This window comes from Sarcophilus harrisii, chromosome 5 (genome assembly GCF_902635505.1).
Source record: "Sarcophilus harrisii chromosome 5, mSarHar1.11, whole genome shotgun sequence".
Classification (NCBI taxonomy): domain Eukaryota; kingdom Metazoa; phylum Chordata; class Mammalia; order Dasyuromorphia; family Dasyuridae; genus Sarcophilus; species Sarcophilus harrisii.
Genome location: NC_045430.1, coordinates 227516023 through 227541032, shown reverse-complemented (window position 1 = coordinate 227541032; position 25010 = coordinate 227516023). Strand labels below are relative to the sequence as shown.

Sequence of the window (25010 nt, the reverse complement as noted above, 5' to 3'; positions counted from 1 at the left end):
TTTATTGTCTCAACAAGAGAATGGTAGAATTTAAGCTCTTAATGAGCCTTCAGATCTGTTTGAAGCTCAGTGTTTTGTTGTATGACCCTGGGCAAGTCACTTAACCCCAATTGCCTCAGCAAAAAAAAAAAAAGTTCACTGTTTTAATATAAACTAAAACATTTGCATTTCTTCTTCATTTATACTTTTCTTTTATGATAAATGTATTTGTGGTGTGTGTGTGTGTATGTGTGTGTATAAATGTATAACAGGCATTTGCTATTTGTAGAATTGAATTTACAAGGTTATCCAGGAAAGACAAAATAAAGAAATCAAAAGTATAGTCACCACTCAAGCTCCTATTGGGCCTTAATATACAGTATCTTATCCATTTTTTGAATGTTGGCTCCTTCCCTCCCCATCCCCCAAATTGTAATTTTATTGATATTGAGAACTCCTAGTGACCAGATTCTCACAAGAGAAGCAGATTGAGTTGCTCATTCATTTTTCAGTCATGGCAGATTCTTTGTGACCCCTTTGGGGGATTTGGCAAAGATACTGGAGTGGTTGGTGTCCTTCTCCAGATCATTTTACAAATGAGGAAACCGAGGCAGGCAGAATTAAGTGACTTGCCCAGAGTCATACAGCCTGAATGGGTCTGAGCCGGGATTTGAATTTAGGAAGATGAGTCTCTCCCTGATGTCAGACATGGTGCTCTGTGCACTGTGGTGGCCCCTAATTGCCCATTAATCTTTGTTTATTAGCATTGCCTGAGGTATTTAGAAATTAAGTGGACTTGTCTTAGGTACGTGTCCGAAGCAAGACTTGAACCCAGCTTTTCTGGTCCTTGAGCTTGTTTCTTTTTAACCACTACCCCAGGGGTATCAGAATCAAATAAGAAAAGGGCTGACTACTGAAAATAAGAATCCTTGTGGGCTATACATCTCAACTTTAAAAAAGTCACATGTTAATATTATCTGTTTATGATATTTTAATTTTGTTAATATTTTTCAGTTACACTTTAATCTTTCAGATTGCAGTGGCACGGGCTTTGTATTTGATATCATTGGACATTAACTTATAAGAAAATAAATTGTGTCATGTCTGTCAAAACTGTGTTTTTAAGAATAGGAAAATATGAGCCATTTTTATTTCCCTTTGGCTTTTGATCATTTTTGTTTCTGTTTCTGCCATATGTCATTGCATCCTGTTCTTCTCGGTAGTTCAGTGATAAGAACATAAAAATTGCTGCATTGAACTAGCCACACGATTCAACCGCCCAGGATTTTTTTTTTTGATTGAAGCACTGAGAACATTTTAGAGAAGTACATGATTGTCATGCTTGATCTCATCCTTGAAGCTGTTGATGTATCCTAAACATCACAGTTTTCCCTGATAACCTAAGGTTCAAAGTACAACTTAATATGTTCAAAGTTTTAGGTAAACCTTTCCATAGACTTAAAGAGATTAAAATTCTTTAGCCCAAAATAATGAAGAAAGGGATATAACCAGAACCTACACAAATCATTTGGTTAGAAGAAACATAAACTTGTTAGCAAGTGCTAGAATGCTAACCTGAGAGAGTACCAAGATAATTGAAAAATTCATAATAAAGGATTTTAGAGCTCCATATTCAGGTACTTCCCAGGGAATTAAAATAACCTTCTGGGTGTAATCTTTGAACCATCTCCAGTTGTTACTGGAGAAATCACAGAAAATTGAAAACTTGCCAGAAGTCTGGAACCAGGTCAGTGTAATTTTTCTTTCTCACAAAAGGGGAAAAGGGTAGATTCTGAAAAGTGGAAGTTAATAAATTTAATCTTAACTGGTGGCCACATTCTAGAAGGAATTATCAAACCAATTATGTGTAAACTTATTGATAAGAGTATTGTTATTACTAGGAGCAAGGACAGATTTATGGAATAACTAGTCATGTCCAAGTGATCTCATTTCCATTTTTGATAGGTTTACTAGATTGTTAGATTAGAATATATTGTAGGTTGATTTGATCAAAGCATTTGACAGTTTTTCATTAATTCTCGTTTGTACATGATCATGTGGCAGTGGAGTAAAGAAAGCTGGATGATGGTACGTTTAAATGGCTTTAAGCCCTAATAGAGCTATACCAAAGTAGAATGAGATGTCTTGAGTCTCCCTTACTGGAGGTTTTCAAAGCCGACTTATTTATGAGGTTACGAAAGGGATTTTTATTCAGATCTAGGCTAGACTTAGCTGATCTCTAATTTCCCTCTCCAATTCAAGGATTGAAATATTGATGCTGTCAACTTGGTTGCTCTGTCCCTGTTTTTCTTTCAGAATCAATTCCAGTCTGTTTCCCTTTCTTATTGATTCTGGAATGGCCTGTTCAAACAGGCATTTATTGGTTCTTTCTCTTTTTCCATTAGTTCGATTCTTTCTCACACTCAAATGATCTATATTAACTTTAGTGCCTAGCGTGATATTTTGTTCCATAACTGTTTAATTGAATTGAGTCCTTTTCCTCTTTTGTATAAAGATAATTAAATTTAACTTTTGCTTCTCTTTGGACTTTGGATTTTGCATTTTCCTATTTCCCCTGGATCATAGGTTCTCTTTCATATGGCTAGAAATCTATACTTATTTTTACATTTTTATCATAAACATGTGTTAAATATTCACTCTGAGATTCACATATTTTGTTTTTCTGATAACAGTTTTATTCTCTTCTTGTTTATATTGTCTGACCTCATTCTTCCTTTAGATCTTATACCTTGTAAAGATCATATACCATGAGTACATGCTTTTCACCAAGCTATTATATCACCGCTATGAAGTCCCTCAGATGAAGAAGTTAATGAGCTTTATTTCAGTTATATTTCAGCTCTTTTTGAGAGGTTGAAATTTAGTTCACAGAAAATTATTATTAACAGTTTCTTCATTGCCTAAAGTTACAAATGAAAGAGACCCTATACCTGTTTAATGACATGGATAATGGTTTGGAAACTCTATACTTAACCTAAAACAAATGGTGATTTTAAAAGTTATAAACAGTCTATTTTGGTCCATTACCTTACTATGAGATTCATATTTTTATTTTCTAAAAGATTCAATGGCATTTAGTTTCCATTCAACCTTGGACACCAGTAACAAAAAGACTTATGTGGGTATGGGTGGGAGCTACAGATTTGTGTGTAAGATGGTAACTTAAAACTATCATCTTTTTTTCCCAGCATTTTACTCATTTAATAGTTTTTAATCTTTTCAGTTTAAAAGGAATTTAAAAGGAAATAACATTTCATTATTTAAACAAATGCTCATGCTGGACATTTATTTTTTTCTCTTAAATATCTAACTATAGAAGACATGAAAAATTCATTCACTCATTTATTCAGTAAATATTAAGCACCTATTATGTGCCAGGCATTGTGCTTATATTGAAAAAAATGAGGGAAAATGATTATAAAACTTTGTGCTTTTAAAATCATCTTATTTTCTCCCTCACCTAAACGTACACATAATAGAATGAATTTTACACTTTAATGTAAATTGCAGGTAGTATGTCTATCATATTTGAAATTTAAGCATTGTCCCTGAATTGTTGTAAAAGTCAGATTTCAAAGTTATATTAATGTTTAGGGTAGGTGAGCCCCCCCCTTTTTTTCATTAAATTGGAAGCTCTAAATAATTGCTTTAATAGGTCCTACTTTTTAATCTTCTGCTTTTAAAATTTCCAGCCAGTCTAATGAAGATTAAATTCTGGTCCTAATCCTTTAATGTACTTGCTTAAGAGAAAATGTCAATATGTTAAACTTTCATTATATTGAAAATTAATTGGAGAAATATTTTTAGAAAGAGGATTTGTTTTCAAATAATCATGAACATTTTAGAGAGCCTTATTTTAACGAAATGTTGTTTTTGATTTTTAGTCTTTAGAAATCTTTTCATCAAATAAAGGACCATTTAGATATTCATCTCATTATTTGGGAGATCACAATCAACTTTTGGAAAATTCTGGTCTTTCTGAAGAAGTTTGCATTGCCTCGGGAAATCTTCCGGTTGGAGATATTGCTATAGAAGGAAAAGGAGAAGTAAAGCATGGTGGGGAAGATGGCAGACCCAGCAGTGGAGCACCCCAACGAGAGAAACGTGGTGGGGAAAAGGAGGAATTCTCTGGTGTGAGAAGGGGGAGAGGTATGTCTTTCTCAAGTATTTTTCTGAAAATGCCTGTTTCCAAAATTATGCAGTTACATCAATAGTTGATGCTAGAGGCTTCAGGACTGTCATATATACCATCTGACAGGTGAGATTTCATTAAACAAGTAGTGGCCAGCACTCTGGAGGAGATGCAAAGAGGTTAGGGGAATGGGGCCTGGAAAAAAGGCCGTGTGATAGGAATCATTAATGGAAAATGCTGCAGAAGCCTTTTAGTATATTGCCAGAGACATTAAAGGCATGGGAAAGATAATGATGGACCAGAAATTACTGAAAAATTTGGAAGAGAGAGCATTCTAGACATGTAGTGAAGGCCAGGCACAGTAGCAGCAGCAACAGCAGCAAGGTTCAAGTTGTGTACGTAATCTGCTCTGGTCTAGTGTGGGTTGAGTGAATGGAGACTCAAAAGGTAGGGAATGCTTCAGTTTGAGGATCTTGAACACCAGCAAAAGGAGTCAGAACTTTACTTGATTATGCTGTGAAACCTTTAAAAGGTTGAATTGATGTCTTGGTTTTGCATCATAGTCACTCCAGGTGTCTTGTGCTGCTGTTACCTGTTGTAACTAAGAAAAAAAAGTTGAGCAAAACCATCAATTACATTGATATCATCATTTCCCTGGCTCAGCTTATTTATCTCTGTGCATATCATTTTACCTGTCATTCCCTGAATTATTAATATTTGTTATTTCTTTTAGTGAAGTGATATTAAACTACATTAATTCCTTAGTTGATGGATACTCACTTTGCTATTAAAGGTTTTTTTAAAACAGAATCAACATGACCAAGTTCTGTTATTCTGATTCTTGCCTGATTCTCCCTTAGACTAGAGCACAGTAAGTTTCTTAAAATGGTAGGAGAAATGGTTTTACAAACTCCATACTTTGTATAGAGTCTTTGAAGTATCCAAGCTTATGTTCTTATACAACTACTGTAACTAATGTGACAAAACAGCAGAGATTTTTCTATATATGTCAGAACCTGAATTTCTCTTCCAGTTTTCACAAATCTCTCCCTTCCAAACTTTCTCATCACTATCTGTATGTCATCATTTTCCTGGTCTGAGTGGAAACCAAAGTGCTTTCCAATTCTTTTGTCAGCCATTCCTTAAAAGCTACTCCATTGTAAATTGTTAATTATTAATTGATCATGTCTGCCCTTTTCCCAAATCAGTACAGTAGTCCAGAATTTCTTTCTCAATTCCAGCTAGAGCACTTATTCTTTTTGATAACTGATTTGTGTAAGAAAAACTATTACCACAATTTCTAAACAGTGTTGTATAGCAAGATAAGTAACATTTATATAGCAATTTAAAATTTTCAAAGCACTTTACACACACATTGGTTCATTTGAACTTCAACAATACTATGTTAGTAGATACTATAGTAACTGAGACTCTGGCCATGTGATCTACTTGGTCACATAGTCAAAGTCAGATTCAGGAATTGGACCGAGATCTCCTGAATGTGAAATGTAGCACACCTTCCCTACACCATGAAGACTTTGGGAGTGCATAACATTTTTGCCATCCAACAGGAATTGAATTTCATTTTAGCAGATCTCTGACAACTCTAGCAATCATTCAGTGGCTAAAATATCTACTATTTGATCTAGCCAATTTGGGTGATGTACCAACTCTGCTGAACACTGAGTCAGAGATAAAAAGGAAACAAAATTATACTCTCAGGAATTTTTTAGTGGGGTGATACACATCCAAACCCAAGTTTCTTCTTAACTAATTTTTTTTGGTTACCAGGGAAGATTTAATTTTTGGAGGAGGAAGAAATGACTTGTGATATAAAATAATTTTCAGTTTAACTTATTAGAGGAAAAAAGAATTAAAGGGGAAAGCATGGAGTGACACTAACCTTCTTTCTCTAACCAGAGCCAAAAGCTTCCAAGCTCTTCTTGCTACCAGATCTCTTTGCTAGCTGGTCTTTCAGGATGCATGTACTCTGCTCTAAGGCATTTTGCCCACAGAAATTAAGTTAATCTCCTTGGCTATTTTTAACAAATTGCTTGTTGCTCAAGAACTTAATTTCACTTTTTCTTTGCTTCTCCTATAAAGCCCAGATTCCTCTGCCAAATGATAAAAAAAACCTCTGCCTGTTGTCCTTCCTTTCCATTTATTTCATTAACCTCTTTTTTTTTTTTTTTTTTTTTTTAACTCATTGTCTAATCCTATCCTGGAAGATAGTGAACAGGAGTAAAAGGTAGGAATGGCTTGCTGACAAAGGATTTTTATAGCTCCATGGCCTGTGCTAAGATCCACTCTCCTGTTTCCTATGAACAGTGGGTATAAAGATTTGTGCATGAAGAAGCTTACTACAGGAGAATTAATGGCTTGTGGTTGTCTCGACTTTCACAGGATTAATTTTTTCAATATCTGCCTATTTTGGTTACTTCAATGTAGGCCACCGGATGCAGCCTTTAGGTGATGGGATTCATAGTGGCCACATGGGCAGTGGAGGTGATGGAGAACGATGGGGTTCTGACAGAGGATCTGGAGGCAGCCTTAACGAGCAGATTGCAGTGGCCCTCATGCGAATGCAAGAAGACATGAAGAACATCCTTCAGAGACTGCACACGCTGGAGACACTGGCTGCCTCACAGGTGGACAAACATTCCTCTCTTTTAGTTGCTTTCTCCCCCCTCTAATTCCCTTGACCTTTTTGTACTATGTATTTGTACTTTGAAAGTACCGAGTGCCTGGTTACCTAAGGGATGGAGAATGATAGAGAAAGGATGCAGAAAGGTGATGTAGACAGAAGGGAGGACACCAAAGAGAAATTCCTTCAGTTTTGTCTTAACCTGAAATCCATAGTCAGGCCAAGAGATGACATTGTAAGATGCTCTGAGAACTCCTTTCTGTCCCCTTACTGTCCTTACCACTTTGGGCAGGGAGCAGAGCAGCACCTGCTTGCTCTTCTTGCTTTTCTTGGGACCTCTATGATTGTGGCAGTGAGTACTCTTAGCTCTTGGAAGGAGGTGGTCAGGAGTCCCTGTTTGCATTTCCAAGTGGACACATTAAGTACAAAACTTCATTACTTTGCTCTCTTCGGTGCAGGCACACCCTTCTGTAAATTAGATTGCAGCCCATCCATTCCTTGTGTCCTATGCAGGCTGCCCATAAGTTGTCTCCTTCTTGGATGTGATTAATACTCTTTCTGCTTACAAGTCTCTGATGATGCCCTTTATGCCACTTTGTTGGTGAAGCATTACAGCCGCCACCTGCCTCCCTTTGGGTGACCTACACCTTTAATTCTTTGGAAAGTGGGATTCTGTGCTTTATAACCAAGCAACAGAACTGGAAGATTAGTGATACTGAAAGAATGGGCCTTTTTTATGAAAAAACTGGGTCAATTAAAAAACTCATGATACTTTGCAAAAGACAGTTTGTCCAAAAGACTCTTTTGGACCAGTTTGTGATCCAGGTGCAGTATTTTTCTAAGGTGTTTGTACCAGTGGACCAATTTCATGAACTGACCATTCAACTATATAGCATAATCTGGGCAATAAGGCTTCTGTAATCCTAGTTTTTCCTGTGTTTAGTTTGGCTAAAAAATTTGGATTGATTACGGCTCTTACTCATGAAGTCTTTGCACCATTCTTGAACTTGAGAGCTTGATGCAATCAGTGCATCATCATTCATAAATAGAAGCATCTGGAGAATTTTACCATCTATCAGAATTTATATTATATAACCTCCATTATATTGGCAAATACTTTTGATGAACAAATGTGTTCTTGTTTTTTGCTTCAGGTAATAGAATTAATCAAAGGGTCATCAAACATATATCTTTGCTATTACATCTGCAGCAATCATGTATGATTATCACATGTGTGGGAAACACCTTGTCAATGGAGAGCTTTAAGGTTGCATTTTGTAGTGCTAAATCAAACGCTTTTTAATAATCAACAATAAACACAGTGGGATTTTTTGTTCTCTACCTTTTCAGTGAGTTTTGTGATTGTAAAAATGAGGACTGCCATAAAATAGAAGTTATGAAAACAGAACAAGACCATACAGTGATCATGTCCAAAAGAGTAATTCTCTTTGCCTTGTGCCTGTCACATGGATACTTGGATTTAGTAGAAACTTTCAGGTTTTGTGTGACCCTGACTGCAGTTCCTTGGCGCCTGACCCAATTCTTTCTGGATGCCTGCAATTCATTTTCTTTAACATTTAGGCTTTCGGTTTTTGTAGAGGGTCACAATCAGTGGGGAAACTTTGGTTAAGTATTAGACCCTTTAGCCCAGAGAGAAACTGCTAACAATGTCTGGTTCAGCTCCCCATCTTCCCTAAGGGTTCTAGGCCTTCCTGAGAAATCACAGGACAGTGACAACCTGTGTTGTAGTTGAAGCAGAGTGATACCAAGTGGCAAACAGTCATCTACATACAATAGCAAATTGTTTATGTGGTCCCACATGCACAATGTTGTTTTTGTTACATTACATAAAGGGGAAAGTCCTTGAAATAAATGGACTCCATTTTTACACTATTCTAAGGAGTCCTGCCTCATCACTTCTCCACCAGAAGATATATTTTAATCACCCCCACATGAAGGCTTTAGAATGCAGTGATATGTTTTGTCACCTTAACTTGGGTGCTCTAGAAAGCAGGACACAACGGGTTTTGGTCATTCAATTCCTGAGATTTTATTCTTTGAGTTTTCTTACAAGAGGTAAGAGATAATGGATAGTTTTTCCACTTTTATTTTGCCCTCTAATTCTTTTTTTCTAAGATAATTTTTTAAAAATTACTTAATTTTAAAATTTTTCTCTACATTTAAAACAACTTTTTTTAATGGGAAATTTCCATTTATTGAAAAGTATAAGATTAAATGAAACAGAGGAAAGGAATTTATGTTACTGAATATAAGAAACAACTTTATTTACTTGGATTAAACATGTGCATTTCTTCTAAACATATTTCCATATTCAACATGCTGTACAAGAAAAATAAGACCAAAAAGTGAAAGAAAAAAAACCACAATAAGAAAAACAAGTAAACAAACAACACACATATACACATACAAAATAAAAAGCCTATACTTTGATCTATATTCAGTCTCTATATTTCTTTCTCTGGATACAGATGGCATTTTACTTCCCAAGTCTGTTGGAATTGGCTTGAATCACCTCATTGTTAGAAAGAGCTAAGTCCATCACAGTTGATCATAATATAATCTTATTATTGTTGTATACAATGTTCTTTTGGTTCTGCTCACTTCACTCAGCATCAGTTCATGTAAGTCTTTCTAAGTTTTTCTGAAATCAGCCTGCTAATCATTTCTTATAGAACAATAATAATCCATTACATTCATATAGCATAACTAATTCAGCCATTCTCCAAGTGATGGGCTTGCTACAAACATTTTCGCACATATAGGTCCTTTTCCTTTTTTTCATGATCTCTTTAGGGTACAGGCCAAGTAGAGACACTGCTGGATCAAAAGGTATGCACCTTTTGGGCATAGTAAAACAATTTAAAATTTGTTTTACATTTGTTTTACATTTATTTTCAACTTATTTTTACATTTTTTCATTTGTTTTTAAAACTTTGAGTTTTAGATTCTTTCCCCTTTCCCCACTCCCAGCCCCTATTAAGGAAATACATGTGAAATTATGGAAAACATTTCCATAAAAGTCATGTTGTGAAAGAAAATGTAGATCTTCTTCCCTAAAAAACCCTCAAGAAAAATAAAGTTAAGAGAGGAAAGAGATAGAGAGACATACAGAGATAGATTATAGGCTTCAATCTATATTCAGACACAATTAGTTCTTTTTGTGGTTATGCATAGGATTTTTCATCATAAGTCCTTAAGAGTAATTGTGGATCATTGTATTTCTGAGAATAGCAAGTTTATTCACACTGTTCATCCCAAAACATTGCTTTGTCCACAGTACATTTCATTTTGCTCAAGTTCATGGAGGACTTGCCAGGTTTTTCTGAGAGCATCCTGTTCATCATTTCCCATAGAACAATAGTATTCCACTATAATCACATACCACAATTTATTCAGCCATTCCCCAATTGATGGGCATCCCTTCAGGCTTTTGCCCTGAGAGGTGCTATAAATATTTTTTGTACATATAGATCCTTTCCCTTTTTTTTTTAAATCTTTTATGGGATTTTTGCATAGTGGTGTTTTTGTTGTTGTTGTTGTTGTTGTTTGTTTGTTTTAGGTCACAAAATATACCTGATTTTATAGTTCTTTGACACAGTTCATGTCTTTTGACCATTTATCAATTAGGTCATGGCTCTTGTTTTTTTTTTTTTTTTTATAAATTTAACTCAGTTTCCTTTATGTTTGAGACATGATTACCCTCCGATTCTAATAGGCAAAGATAATTTTTCCTTACATTTTCTTGAAATCGCATTCAGGTTTTTGTTGTTGCTGTTGTTGTTGCTGTTGTTAAATTGGTTTTCAAGGAATCCAATGATACTTAAATTATGACTACTTGACTTGTTTTCCAGGTCAGTGATTTTTGTTATTAGGCATCATACATTTTCTTCTATTTTTTCAGTCTTTTGATTTTCCTTTAATCTTTTTTGGTGGTCTTACAGAGTCACTGAATTACATTTGGTTTATTTAGAGTTCGAGAGTTCAGTTTCTTGGGTAAGGTTAATCATTTTCTCTTCTAAGCTATTTATTCTCCTTTAAATCTTGTGCAAAAGCCATTTTTTTCAAGGCTTCACTTGCAGTTGGGATAGAGTTTGATTTTTGGTGCTGGTCAGTATTGTCTTAGATCTGTTTTTCTTCAGCTTTTGTTTCTGAATTGGGGCATTGTTTTAGAATCAGGATTTGCTCTTGGATGGGATGGTCAGCCTTATTTTTTTGGTCCTGCATTTTTTGACTGACCTCTCTCCTGGGATCTCTCTGCTGTCTCTAGTTAATGTTTATCTTGCCTGGGTCTATATGGTGTAACACCCCACTTCTCTTTTCAGCAGCATGCTAGTTACTGCCTGCCACTTATCCCTGGGACTTCTAAGATCTCCACATTGAGGCTTTGTGGCCCCCTTGGTGGGGCTATCTTAAAGGAGCCCTTTGCTCTTATTGTCTCGATTCTGGCTGGGCTGGACTCAGATTAGGAGGAAGGAAGACACCTATTATTCTGTGCAGATATGGACTGAAAGAAGTCACTTATAGTAGTTGCTCTTTGGATTTCTTGATCATCATTCAAGTGTGATATTTAACTTTAGGATTGTTGAGACTGAATGTCTTACCTTCTATTCAGGCTGCTGCTTGGGCAGGAAGTAGACTATCCTTTCTAAACATACTTTCCCCAATATCTGTAGTAGTGTAGACACAGTAGGCACTGGAGAATAGTCTCACTGAATTGCATCATCATTCTTGAGTCCCTTGCCCTTTAAATCCTCTCTTGTTCAAATTTAGAGGAATGTGATTTGTAAGATAATGGGAACTTTTGGGTTGGAAGGTGCTATGCCTACACAATATTTTTATAACACCTGCAACATTAGAATGACTATCACTTGTTGAGCCAGATTTTCCGAGCATTAGATTTTTATTTTGTGCACCAAGGCTGTAACTGAATGATTCAATCAGCTTACATCACTTTGTGAAGGGAGTACTTATGAGGGAGCGGAAAAGTGTTCTTGGTTTCTATTTATTTTGGCTTCCTTGTTGCCTGATAATGTCCCAAAGACAGCTGGGAATTAGAGGTTTTGGTGGAATTCCCACTGCCCTGCAAAGAGCCTGCCTTTCTCACCTATTAACTAATTGTCATGGTACATATTTAGGTGAAGACAGTCACCCTTTAATTTGAATTACTGTCTTATAACCTTAAGAACAATAATCTTTTAATTACTTTTTATTAGCAAAGTAATTTTCATGACTTTTTTTTTGTAATTCACAAGTGGCTCTTATTCTTTTTTTTAATTAACTTTTTCTGAAATCATCCTGCTTATCGTTTATTATAGCACAATGATATTTTACCCCAGTCATATAACAGCTTCTTCCCCAATTGATGGGCATTCCCTTAATTTCCAATTCTTTGCTACCACAAAAAGAGCTGCCATAAATATTTTTGAAGATATACATCCTTTTCCCCTATATTTGATCACTTTGAGATGCAAACCTGGTAGTGAAATTGCTAGATCAAAGAGTACAGTCTTTGGGCATAATTCCAACATGTTCTCCAGAATGGATGACCATTTGATAACTCCACATATAGTGAATTGGTGTCTCAATTTTTCCACCTCCCCTCCCTCCAGCATTTGTCATTTTCTTTTCACTTCATTGCATTCTAAGTCAAATCACTATCCTGGTATGAATTATGCCTGGTCCACACTACCCTTAGAGAATATAGGATCTAGCTTAATATTTTATGTTCATTGTTACTCTGAAGCAAGAAATCATAAGCATATTTTATTTCCTCTAGCATTGCTCAAAGGATAAATCCTTTCACCAGCCACTGTTCACTACTGTGTCATCTCCTGTTCTTTGGATGTCTGCTCTTCAAGTCCAGGGACTGTTTCACTTCTGTAACTGAATTCTAATGTGCCTGGCACAGAACAGGCCCTTTTAATCAATGAATATCCATAGATTTATTGTATTCATGTGATTGTATGGTTAAAATTTGAAAATTTCTTGTTAATGCTCTTGGCTTTCTTCTTAAATAAAATTAGGCAAGGGAAATTGAATTAGCTATTCCTGAAGTCAGGAAACCATAATCTGAGTTTTACTTTTGCCATTTACTGGCTATTTGGCATCGGTGAGTAACTTTACTTGTTTGAGCCTCAGTTTCCCCACCATAAGATGAGTGGGGGTAATTTGGACTAGATAACTTATAAGTTTCCTTCCAGTTCCAAGTTCCTCATCTCAGGGGCTGGAGCTAGAGTTAGAAGAGGGCTACTCCAGTGTCTAATACAGTATTTAGTTACCTGGCCTAATCTGCTACTCATTAAAGCAGCACAGATACCAAGCAGCTTTAAAGCTGCAAGACTTAGTCTTTTGTAAATTAATCCTATCACGTTATCTTTCTCCCCACGGGTCTTAAAACCACACCTTAAAATACTGGAGGATGAGAGATTCCTTGCTGGGTACTGAGTACATCTCTGGAGAGTTGGCTTGCCAGTGTGATCAAGAGACCTTTCACCTGCTAACTTCTAGGCTTGTCCCACAAGGTACAGGAGACAAGAAGAGGTCCTCTGAATTTAGTCCTGACTCACAATGAAGACCTGGCCGGTTGAGTGAATGGGATGGAACTTGGGAGAAAGGGACTGTGTCGTCGGAGAATCCAAATAGTATTTTTTTCAACAGGATTTAACAGCTTATTGAATATGAATTGAAAAAAGATTGCCACATGACTCAGTTTACCATGTTCCTTATTTGTGTTTGCTTCTGTTTGTAGGCAAAGTCAACAGCATTACCGGCTGATAATCGGTCTCCTTCAATGGTAAAAGACTTATCTTATGAGTATTTTGAAATTTTGATCACTTTAAATAAAATGTAGTCATAGTCTGACCATAATGTTTGCTGATTGGTGACGAGTTTGTTTTCCTTTTCCCAGAGACCATCGTGGTGGCCATTTGAGATGTCTCCTAGTGCATTAACCTTTGCTATTGTATGGCCTTTTATTGCTCAGTGGCTGGTACACTTATATTATCAAAGAAGAAGAAGGTAATATTAATTGCTGATAATTTTGTTATTCAAAATAATATTTAGTTCTTGCCAGTATGGCTACGGTAACCTTTGTCTCCCTTTCAGTAACTGTTGAGGGGAAGTTTGTTTTACTGATATTTAGTGCCAAGTTGAACATGAGAACTAAAGATGACTGAAAATGAGATTTACAGGGAAATAATAGATTTTTTTGATTTCTGAATCTGTTCTTTGGGAGAATCTCTCCACTTTGCAAATTGTAGTTTGGGAACTAGGAAGGATACAAACTTTCTCATACCCCAGAACTTTGGGGCATTGCTTACCAAGGAAAATCATGCTTTCTTGGGGGTGTTAAAATGAAAACAGGGAAGAATACAATGGGTAAAAAATATTCTTTTGGACCCATGCTGTAGAATAGAGCTTGTTTCTAGTGTAACTGTAGGCTTGACCAGAGATGACCCTCAGTGCTGGATCATCTTTATTAGATCAGAGGGTTTCCAAAGGAGTAATTAAGAAAATCGGACATACTAAGAGTGGGGGAGTTCTCTAATTCAGGCCTTCAATTCCACATGAGGACTCTTTAAGAGATTTCTGAAGCCTGCCTAAGTACAAACTTGAATTGATTCTGAGGTGATCCTAAAACTAGCAGTAAGGTAATGCGGTGGATAGATCACCCAGCCTGGAGTCAGAAAGACTCATCTGATGAGTTCAAATCCGGCCTCAGACAGTTAGTAGCTGTGTGATCTTGGGCAAGTTATTTCACCCTGATTTGCCTCAATTTCCACAGCTGTAAAATGAGATGGAGAAGAAAATGGTAAACCCTTTAGTATCTCTGCCAAAAAACAGGATCATGAAGAATTAGATATGACTAAAATAACTGAACAACTACTATAAGTTATTTCTATTTCTTTCACTTGCTAACTTCTAGGCATGTCCCACAAGGTACAGGAGACAACAAGGAGAGAAGAGTTCCTCTAGATTTATGGATTTCTTTAGATTAGGGATGTCATGAAGCCAGATCAGAGAGAGAGAGAGAGAGAAAGAAAGAGTGAGAGTGTGTGTGTGTGTGTGTGTGTGTGTCCCAAAATTTTACAATAAATTTCTTTACAAGTAGCAGGTAGTGAAGTATTAGGAATAGGGACTGGCCCAGTGATTTCATTGGTGTAGGGAATGTCCTAGTTAAATTGGCTCCTTTTGCAATACTGCTTAACATCTCTGCAGCCACTTGCTTTAGGGGGTTGCCTGGCCCGGAGTCACAAAGTAGGCTCTGTCAGAGGCAGAGCAAATGGCTTCGGCCTGGCTGCTCGCCACTGTCTGTGTCGCTCTGCCTCTCAGTGATATCATTCCTGTGTTAAAGCTGAGGAAACCTCTGCTCAAGGTCACAACGCCAGCATTTTGATCCTAACTGTATTGCTTAAGGTGCCTTTCAGACTCCTTCCATCATAAAGGAACTGCTTGCTTTCTACAATGTGAAGTGGCCCAATGTCTTTAATAATTTGTATTTTAACTTTGTTGAGGGAAAATTCAAGAAGCCAGAAGCAGAATGTGGGGAATCTCTTCATTTGCTTCAAGGGAAAAGATTTGTGATCTTGGCTGGGTGAATGACCTGAGGCTAGCTTGCTTTTACGGTATGGAAATTAAATCAAAGTAATATGAAAGTTTGATTCAAGTTTACTTACAAATTGCTATGAGATGGTTCCAAGTATCCAGGCCACTTAAGCAGCTTTTTCAGCTATCATATGAAAAGCAATCATAAGTACAAATTTGCTTTCCAAAGATTTTTCTCTTTTCTAAAGTATTTAAGCTATTCTTTAGTTGTAACTGAATAATTTAGCTGCATCTTTCAGTTGTCAGGAGGTAAACTATACTGATCATGCTTTTTCCTCTCTCTCTCTGTCCCTCTTGGTAGCTGATTGGGTTCAGTAAACTTGTTTAATATTTGGGAGTGGGTAATGGTAGGAGTAAAGCATGTGGATAGGAGGAAAGCATGGGGAGGCTTGTTTAAACATAGGGCAACACTTGCCTCGAGTACTGGAATTACATTGGTTTGAGTTGTGTTGCAATACTTTCTCTTTTCCAAGTTCCTTCCTCCTTTTCTTTTGTACAGGGCCAAGGATTGGGCAAGGGAATTGGGAGCAGAACAAAAAGACTATTAGAACCACTTTTATTATCAGCTTGTTTCATGTCTGAGAGCGGAAAGGCCAGTTTTTCGACATAAAAAAAAAATAAAAGGAACAGACTGTGCCCTGCTCCAGCTGTCAGTCACCAAGACAGAGAGAAAGATAGTGGAGTATCAGTAGAAAGAACATCAGATTTGGAGGCAGAAAAACTTGGGTTGAATCTCACCTCTGATACTTTCTATGTTAGGCATGGGCAAGGGAATTAGCTCTTCTGAGCCCCAGTTTACCAATCTGTAAAATGGAGCTGTTACCTGAGAATACCCATTTCACAAGGTAGTGGTGAGGGCTGGTCAAAGGAGATATGAAGTAAAGAGCATTAGATCATAGATCTAAGGAAGACTCTCAGAGGCCTTCTAGTCACAGGTGAGTGACTTGTATTAATTACATCGTGGAGTTTGTAAACTTCAGAGCGGGGATTTGAATTCAGGATCTTGGACTCCAGAGCCATACTACCCCCTGAAATATTTCCTTTGCAGCCCTTAAATCACCATATAAATGTCAGTTTATTCTTTTTTTTTTACTGAAACTTCTCAGTTGTAAAAATTACTGGCAATACTTTCACTCAAAAGGAAGAATGGTCCATTGTTTCCTTAAAATATCACATTTATTGAAAAATGAATATACAATATATTCATCATTGAAACTTATTTTTAATTCTTTTGTTGTTGTTGAATGTTTATGAAGTCCCTCATGTGGGTTTAGGTTCAGGTGTGAGCTACATTAGTTGACATTTAGGGAGTGGAAGGAGAATACTGTAGCTTCAGAGGCTGTGGTACTGGGCACATTCTTAGTACAAATAAGTCCCAGCTGGGAAGGGGCTTAGGTACCAGTTAGGTGTCTATTCCTGTAAAGAGTAGGGACTACATGGGAAATGGACAAAAGGGGAACTGGGCTGGGCATTCACCATGGAAGCAGTAGGAGCAGAGCATAAAGAAGGACATTGGCATAAAATCCAGGAGGAAGATGGTGATTAAAAGGAAATTATTTCCTGCCATCAGTGGGAAAGGAGGCAATAGGAGAAAGACCCATAAAGGTTGAATCTCAGAGAGCATGACCTCAACTTGATTCTTATTTTTCCTGTCCTCTGCTTGTAGAATAGAAAAGTGCAGTGACATGAGATCATAAAATCCTAGATTTAGAGATAAGAAAGAGACCTTAGGAGTCATCTGATCCAACACTCAAATTTTACAGAGCAGGAGAGGGTTAGGTGACTTATTTAAGGTAACACAGACAGCTAGTGGATGAGCTGATGTTCACACTCATCTTCTGATCCTATGACACCTTCTATCATTCGATTAGATTCTCCTCAAGGAGAACCTTAAATGTTGTTGGGAGCAGTGCATATATGCATGCATATATTCATGACTGCCTAGCTGTGGTTGTTGGTAGTTGGGCAATCTCTTCTTCTTGCATATTCCTGTCCAAAAATAAAAGTTAACCATTGTCAAATTGAAATTTCTAGTATTGGAGTCATTCTTGGATTCATTAGGAGAGATGAATGTTATCTAAAGGAGGCTATTTATTTTAAATTTTTATTGCTGCCTTTTGTTTTCATATTACATGAATTTCCAAATATATCCTTATCCCTCCCCTTATAGCAAAGATTAAAAAGGAAAAACAACAGATAAACAAAATATACAACCAGTATATCAGCCAGATCTGACAGTATGCAAAATGCCACAACCCATAGTCTTTCACCTCAGCAATAAAAAGGTAGGAAGGATTTTCTCAATTTTTCTCAAAGGTCAAGGTCATTATAATTGTAATGTAAATATCCAATTTCTTTTTCTTATTTCCGTTTACATTGCTGTAGTTATTGTATATAGTTTCCTGGTTCTACTCATTTCACTCTTCATCAGTTCACATTATCATCATATTTCTAATGAATTCTTCAGAAAACTATTCTTAAAATGCCTGTTGCCACCCAAAGAAAAGGGAGGATCCCCAACCTTCTCCTGTACAGTCAGTACATATTCTTTATGGGTTGAATAGCTGCTTCCTTAGAACAAGACAACAGAAAACAGTCCCAGATAAATGATTATAGGGCAGATAACTCAAAAGGTATTTTCAGGGAGTACAAGGATGAGCAAGAAGGCAAAGAACTGTGACTGAAGCAGTACTCTAATAAATAGGCAGTCTTGGACAGAAGAAGCAGGATGAAAAATTGAGCGCTGACATTGTCATCCCCATTCCCCACCTCCTCCCCAGTCTTGGGCATATGGTCTTGCCTGGTTAACCAAGGGACAGGGGAGGAACTCAGCTTGTCTTATATTCTTGTTCTCTTGACTTACTCTATTCATCTCTTTTTTCCATGAACCCATCCCAAATTTGCCATGTGAAAAAAAATTAAATGATAATCTTCTGAATTTATTGAGACAGAGGACAGTAGTAAAAATATACCCAATACAAATAGGCTATCTAGACACCCAGCACTAAAGAAAATCATGAAGAATGCAGTTTTAAAATAAATTGTACCCACGATACCCAGTGGGGTGGTAATTTGCATTTCATTGGAGTGGATACTCTCTCACTAATGCAGTACCTATATTGCAGCTGTTCAGTCTCCTAGGAGTTGGTTTCAGGAGTTACTGTGATCACCTTGTGGCCAGAAGCCTTGAGGAGGAGCTTCATCTCCAGACCAGAGAGGCCATGGTGGATCTTGTGCTTTGAGGCCTTTCGTAGCTTTAGGATCCTGGGCCCCAGGCACTCCTCAGGAAGGGCTCTGAATGAGATGCTATGGGACTTATACATTACACTATGGAGAGAAAGGTGTGGAGACTACTATGTCCCACTCCTCTTACCCCATTTCTTTCTGCCCTTTCATCCCTACCCTTGCAATTTATCTTTTTCCTTTGTGTGTCATTTTGGGGCAGAGGAGGAAGAAGTAGAGAATGAAAATGAAGCAGAGAAATAGAGAAAGTGGCAAAGGAGAAGTGGAGGAGAAAGATCACACAAAAGGGAGTGCGGTTAAGCACGAGGGCTGGTAGACATATCTCTACTAAAAGAACGTCAGAAAAGGCCACAAAATAGGTTTTTGCAAGTTTTTCTTTTAAAAACAGCAGGTGGAAAGGAAGAAAATGGTTTCAGGGAGGTAAGAAAAGACTGACTGCATGCTTTACTGTCTTGCCTATCAGCTCTCTGTATAATAGATTTTATAAACTGTATCCATATATGTACACACATTTATGTATGTATGTAGATGAAAACACATGATACACACCGACACGTGCAGTGTTTGTTCTGTATCTGTCATTAAAGCATAAGCTGCCTGGGGGTGGGAAACAAGTCTTCTGCTTCCATTCTAGCTATCCAAAGTGTGTTTTAGACAAGTATTTACTGTGGAAAGAGACTTGTTGGGACAGCTAGGTGGTGCCGTGGACAGAGCACCAGCCCTGAAGTCAGGAGACCCGAATTCAAATCTGACCTCAGACACTTAATACTTCCTGGTTGTGTGACCCTGGGCAAGTCACTTAACCCCAATTGCCTCAGCCCCCCCCCCCCCCCAAAAAAAAGGGCTTGCTGAAGGACTTGTGGATCAGCTAACCAGAAATATGCCAACAAGGACCATTTCTTCTAAGCACTCAATATTTCTCTGCCACACATATGCCCTTTTCCTATCTGGTTTTCAGTAATCAGAACTCTTAGGTTGTCTTATAGGATCCCTTCTTGATCAGAAGAAAAATGATGTGACAACTTCACACTAATGTGATGCGCTATTTCTCACCAGAGAATCACATAAGGGAGTGATAAAATTCTGGGTAACGATGGTTAGGGAGAGATAAGTCTGGAAACGGGGAGGGGGAGGCCCTATAGGTTGTACCACAAAGCCATAATTGTTGTGTTAAGCAATTGATTCATTTATCCAGTAGTGATACTGAAAAAAAAATGTTTAAATTGCAATTTGTTATTTTAAAAAAGGCCACTAGATGGCACGGTTAGGAATGGAGCACTGGACGTAGACAGGAAGATTTCAGACTTTTACTAAGATTTCAGAGCAAGCTACTTAATTTGTCTGACTCGGTTTCCTCATTTGCAAAATAAGTATGATGTTAACACCTATTTCCCAAGGTGGTCATGAGGGATCCAATGAGGTATTTAAGTGCTTTGCAAACCTTAAAGCACTACTAATAAATACTAGTAATTCTTTTTTTTTCAACCACTTGTACTTGAGTATTTTCATGTGAGGGAGTTTTGTAAGAGTTATTTGCAGTGCTGTTTGATTTTTCATTTAAATTGGGTGATTATAACACCTAAGGGTGTTATTCTTAGAGTTCTTTCATGTTGAAATGTTTATATTCAGATAGAACTTAGGTTAATGGACATCTGCTTTTTTTTTCCCCCTTTTTTAAGGAAACTGCACTGAGTGGAGGAGCTGCCCTTTATCCAAGACTGCTGGGCCTGGAAGACATATGAATAAAAAGGAATATGATGTATCCCCAGGAATTGCAGGCTCGACAATAATTAGATTTCGCTTTTGTTGCTTCAGCAGCTCAGTGGGGCGGGGTGGTATTAGGATTTTGTTCTTTTAGCACTACAAAAATATCTTCTAGACTAAATATTACTGATACTTGAATGAGCATTCTCAACTAGATGACAAATAGCATACATAGAATTATTCCCCCCCCCCTTGAACTTGGAGGACATTAAATTATTAATTATTGTTTGGTAACATATTTACCCGATTATCTCCAATGTAGAAACATGAACTGTTTTTTTTCAGCACACAATAATGATGAGAACAGATTTTTGAGGGAATTTTGATTTTTTTGGTCATAAACTAGTGGAAGGGGTGGGCACGGAAAGGGAAGCCATGTGGGGGGAAAAAGGTGTAACTCAGGGGCAAAAAACCTAGATGTCAAATGAAATTAAAGATTTCATATCATAATCTCTGAATTATCATGGCAAAGGAAGACAAATTGCCAAAGGAAGCTATTTCAGAATTCTGTGAACTGCACAGTGCTTCATTATCCTGACATTTTGGTGGCGTTTGAAATCATCTTGTTTTGGCATCTTCCTTCACTGTACATAAGTGGGTTCCAGTGCTCCCTGTCTGGTCAGAGTGGAAATGATTTCCCTATACTCTGCTCATTTAGTTTCTAGGAAGAGTTTGAGGGAGGTACATGTCCTGCATGATAGAAATGAAGGGGTCTTGATGTTTCAGAGAATAGACTGATGCTGCAATGTACAAATAATAGTTTGAATCAACCACCTCTATCTATTTCTTGGTAATTATTTTCTTTAGGGGAAGAACTATAGTTTCTGCACGGAGTGCTTTGAAATATAAAATGAAAACTTATTTATACTGTTTTTTTTTTTTAATGCAGTACAGAAAGCTCATGATTTAACAGTTAGTTGCTCAAATAATATTCAGCAATTCATGTTGCCATGAATAAATCACTTAACCTCTTAGTGCCTCAGTTTATCCACCTGGGGATAATATTTGCAATATACCTAAACACAGGGATGTTGTGAAGATAATAATGTAAGCTATTGCACATCTGGCTGCCATTTGATTAAACTATACCTCAAGTGACAGAAACTTTTCTAAGACATTGTAACATTTGGATTTTGAGGAGAGAAGGATTTGAATTGGTGCCCTGGAAAGCCCTCTTTGGAAATGATTACTTCTATGTACAAAATGATCCTTGTGATAGGATAATTCCGTGGCTCATTCTTTACTAGTATGTGCTTTATGATTCATTGCTAAAAATCAGTGTCGCATATTTGTTTCCTGAAAAATGATATCCAGCACAGCAGAGCACTATACTGAGTACAGTATATTTTTAATCAGAAAAACTCATCTATAATTAATTCACAAGGATGGCCTTTTTCTAGAGGAAAAATGTGTATATTTTTAAATTGGCATTCCTCAAGTCCTTTCTTTTCATTACATATCCCTTGCTAGTTTTTCTTTTATCTCCATCTGTGTGAAAGGGAGCAGTTGCTAACAACATCTGCTTAAGGAGCAAACAAGCACCTTTTTGAGAAAAAAAAGTCAGTGAATTGCATATAAAAAAATAAAAAGATCAAATCTGTATAGAAGAAGTAGCTATAAAATTTTATTTTCAAAAACAGTAATAAAATTAGGGGCTTCTCTTAGTAATGGTGAGGGATACAAATGATCTTTTTGACTAGTTTAATCAGACTTGTTGAATGTAAGCAGCTGTGATCAACTGCAGGTGGTTCAGGGGTTGTCATCTCTTGGGGTTAAAATACTTTCTATCCTGTCCTAAAATCTTATTTTGTAGTTTGAAAAGCACTTTGCACACAGCTCTTGTATATAAAACACAAAGATGTGATTTTAGGATTTAATGTTAACGCTTTGTTAAACAAAACCTGATTTTAAACCAATAATGGTATTTTTTTTAATGAAATATTTCTTCTGTTGTTTCTTTACTGTAAAGCCGAGTACAAAATAAAAACAGTAATAAGAAATTACTTTGCCTATGTTCTTTGAATTAGAATTCAGAAGATCAGAGAACAAGCATTTATTAAATTCCCACAATGTACCAGGTTTTATGCCTGGCTATACTTAACATTCTGTGGGGGAAATTGAACCCGTACACATAACTATATACAAATGGGGGGAGAGGCAGGCAGAAGCGAGCAAGGCCCTAAGCTTTGAGGGATTCAGAAAAGGCCTTGGGCGAGGTATTTAGCTAAAGGAGCTTAAAAAAAGGGAGAAGATTCAGAAAGGCAGAGGTGATCGAAGAGTCCACTGAAAGCAGCAACTAGAGGAAATAATATAGGAACAGTAAGATTGGAAGGACTAGAGGGCATGAAGAGAAGAGCAGTGTGTCAAGGGAAAACTGGGGAAGAAGTAAAATTTGTAGGCAGATAGAAGGCAAAAGAGGTACAAATTGGAGGATCTGTTTTACGTAAGGGGGAGAAAGAACTTTTTAAGGAAGAGATTGATAAGGAGGAAGAAGAGATAAAGATGAGAAGCTCTTGAGGACTAAAGAAGGGAAAAGAAAAATTCAATAAAAGTATCTACTATGTGCAAGTCACCGTGGTGGGTGCTAAGGATACAAAAAGACAAAGTCAGCAGCATCCATCAAAGTACAGTCATGTTCCATTACATCTTTAACACAACTAGTACCTCTCTGACAGTCTTACTATCCAACAAATGTTTGGGAATATAGTATTTAACTATTTTCTCTATTAGCAGAAAATCTACATTCAGTCTCTTACAATTTTACATTTGCTTTTATCTTTTTAACAAAGTGCCCAAGGTTTCTGAATAAAGATGAGATTTTAAAAACCTACATTTAAATTTTTGACTAACACTGATTTTATAAAAGCTGGTACTCCTCAGTGATACATGAACTATTGAAATGTTATAATTAATTTTATTAGTCATGTTAGAGGTAGGCTATCAATGTTGCTTATGAATATTTTTTCTAAATCATTTTAGACAGACAAAATATCAAAACACTGTTAAAACTGAATAAACTTAAAAAAAAATGCTACAAATGCAGGAATTTCAAAGTTTTTCAGCAACATTACTAAGCATAATACCTAGCTATAACTGACCTAGGTTGCTAATCTGTATTTCTTTTGTTCATTTCTAGTATTCCTCAAAAGAATGGTATAGAATGGTGGAAGTCTTCTGCTCTGTTGGGACATGAATTTTGACAGATTATCTTAGACAAACCTCAGCGTACTGAGCATAAAAACAGGATTTTGTTAGTAATTATATATAATCTAAATAACATTTAAGTATATTAGCAATATATTTTTCATTGCAAACAATTCTAGAAACTGGATGCATTAAGAGCAGCAGATAAGGGGGAGGGAGGGAAATCATGTTCACTCTCTCCAAAGTGACATTTCAGTTTTGCTAATACTTTAGCTTTTATAAAGTGCAAAAAAAAAAAAAAAAAAAAAAAAGTAGAAAAAGGAAATTTGAGTATATGTACAATAATTTCTCAGTTTAAGATAAACTATTGACTTTTATAACCTGAAACAGATTGAAAAAATGCAAATTTAAAGACAAACAGTAATCTCTGAGAAGATTAAACTAGTGATTTTACAAATCTGTGTATCTGTAGTCACTATAAATCAAAAACCGACTATTCAAATTAACAGGCAATTTTTCCTAAGCTACTGACTTAGTCTGGTATTAATAGAAAATGTAAGCCCATTGTTATCACAAGATTGATCAAACAGTAAAGTTAGTTATCTTCTTGTAGTGCTATAGACTAAATCCCGAGACAGTCAAGTGCTGAGCATTGTTCCTGGCTTCAAAATAGGAAGTGTCGGTTTCATCATCTGGTTGAGGTATGAAAGGCATTGTTTGATTTGGTAGGTTCTCCCAGTCTACATCCTTGAAGAGAGGATGCTGTTTTAGCTCTTGAGAAAAGAAAAGAAAAATAAATAAAAACCTAATTATGACATCATTACCAAAATTCTGTTTCACTCAATGCATTTGTATTAAAATACTGAATGAAAAGATCTCCCAATGCCATTTTTCCTTTGTTGTGGCACCCCCGTTTCATCAATATATAGAATCATTTTCCTATAACCAAGGACTTTCTTCTTCCCTTTTGCCAAATGGAAAGGTGGGGAGATAGGTAGCAACCAAGTACTCTGTGATAGCCAAGCAGGAACTGACTTAGTTACCTCTGACACAACTCCACTCATCCTTGTGCCAAATACGTCTTTACTGGGTCCCCATACTCCACTGCACAAGTCCCAACCTTCTCAATCCCTTCTATGGGGGTATATGGGATCTCAGGGCAAGTACAGCCCATGCAAAGAATTTTGCAAATATTAAAGTGCTATATAAATACTAGCTGTTAAAAACCCAAGTACCCTCAGCAGCAACTAAATAGGGAGCACTGGGAAAATCTGCTTACCCACCCACCCACCCACCCACTTGCTATGAGCAGTGAATAAAAGCTCCACTGCCCTCCTGAGCTGTTCAGAATTCATGGATGATGTACATGATGCACTGTAGATCTTATTACATCATCTTTTCCCAAAAATCTAATCTCTTTTCAGGTTTCTCTTTTGCTGACCAGGGGCACCACCATCC

The 25010-nt window shown here is 36.8% G+C and overlaps 2 protein-coding genes across 10 annotated transcripts in view; one reads left to right on the top strand and one right to left on the bottom strand.

The window, feature by feature from the left end:
• ACBD5 (acyl-CoA binding domain containing 5) overlaps window positions 1-22408 on the top strand; it is a 58690-nt gene extending 36282 nt beyond the window's left edge. For 2 of the 4 annotated variants that reach the window (XM_031939828.1, XM_031939827.1), the window contains 6 exons: window positions 3885-4149; window positions 6581-6780; window positions 13546-13590; window positions 13705-13814; window positions 15311-15421; window positions 20324-22408. In XM_031939828.1, the coding sequence (XP_031795688.1) occupies window positions 3885-4149; window positions 6581-6780; window positions 13546-13590; window positions 13705-13814; window positions 15311-15380 (690 nt within the window). In that variant the 3' untranslated portion in view covers window positions 15381-15421; window positions 20324-22408. Of the gene's footprint in view, window positions 1-3884; window positions 4150-6580; window positions 6781-13545; window positions 13591-13704; window positions 13815-15310; window positions 15422-17571; window positions 17687-20323 lie in introns of all 4 variants that reach the window. The other 2 variants (XR_004229781.1, XM_031939829.1) reach the window with 2 other exon arrangements.
• Window positions 22113-25010, bottom strand: part of MASTL (microtubule associated serine/threonine kinase like) — a 32302-nt gene continuing 29404 nt past the window's right edge. For all 6 annotated transcript variants that reach the window (XM_031939821.1, XM_031939820.1, XM_031939823.1 and 3 more), the window contains one exon: window positions 22113-24325. In XM_031939821.1, the coding sequence (XP_031795681.1) occupies window positions 24168-24325 (158 nt within the window). In that variant the 3' untranslated portion in view covers window positions 22113-24167. The remainder of the gene's footprint in view (window positions 24326-25010) is intronic.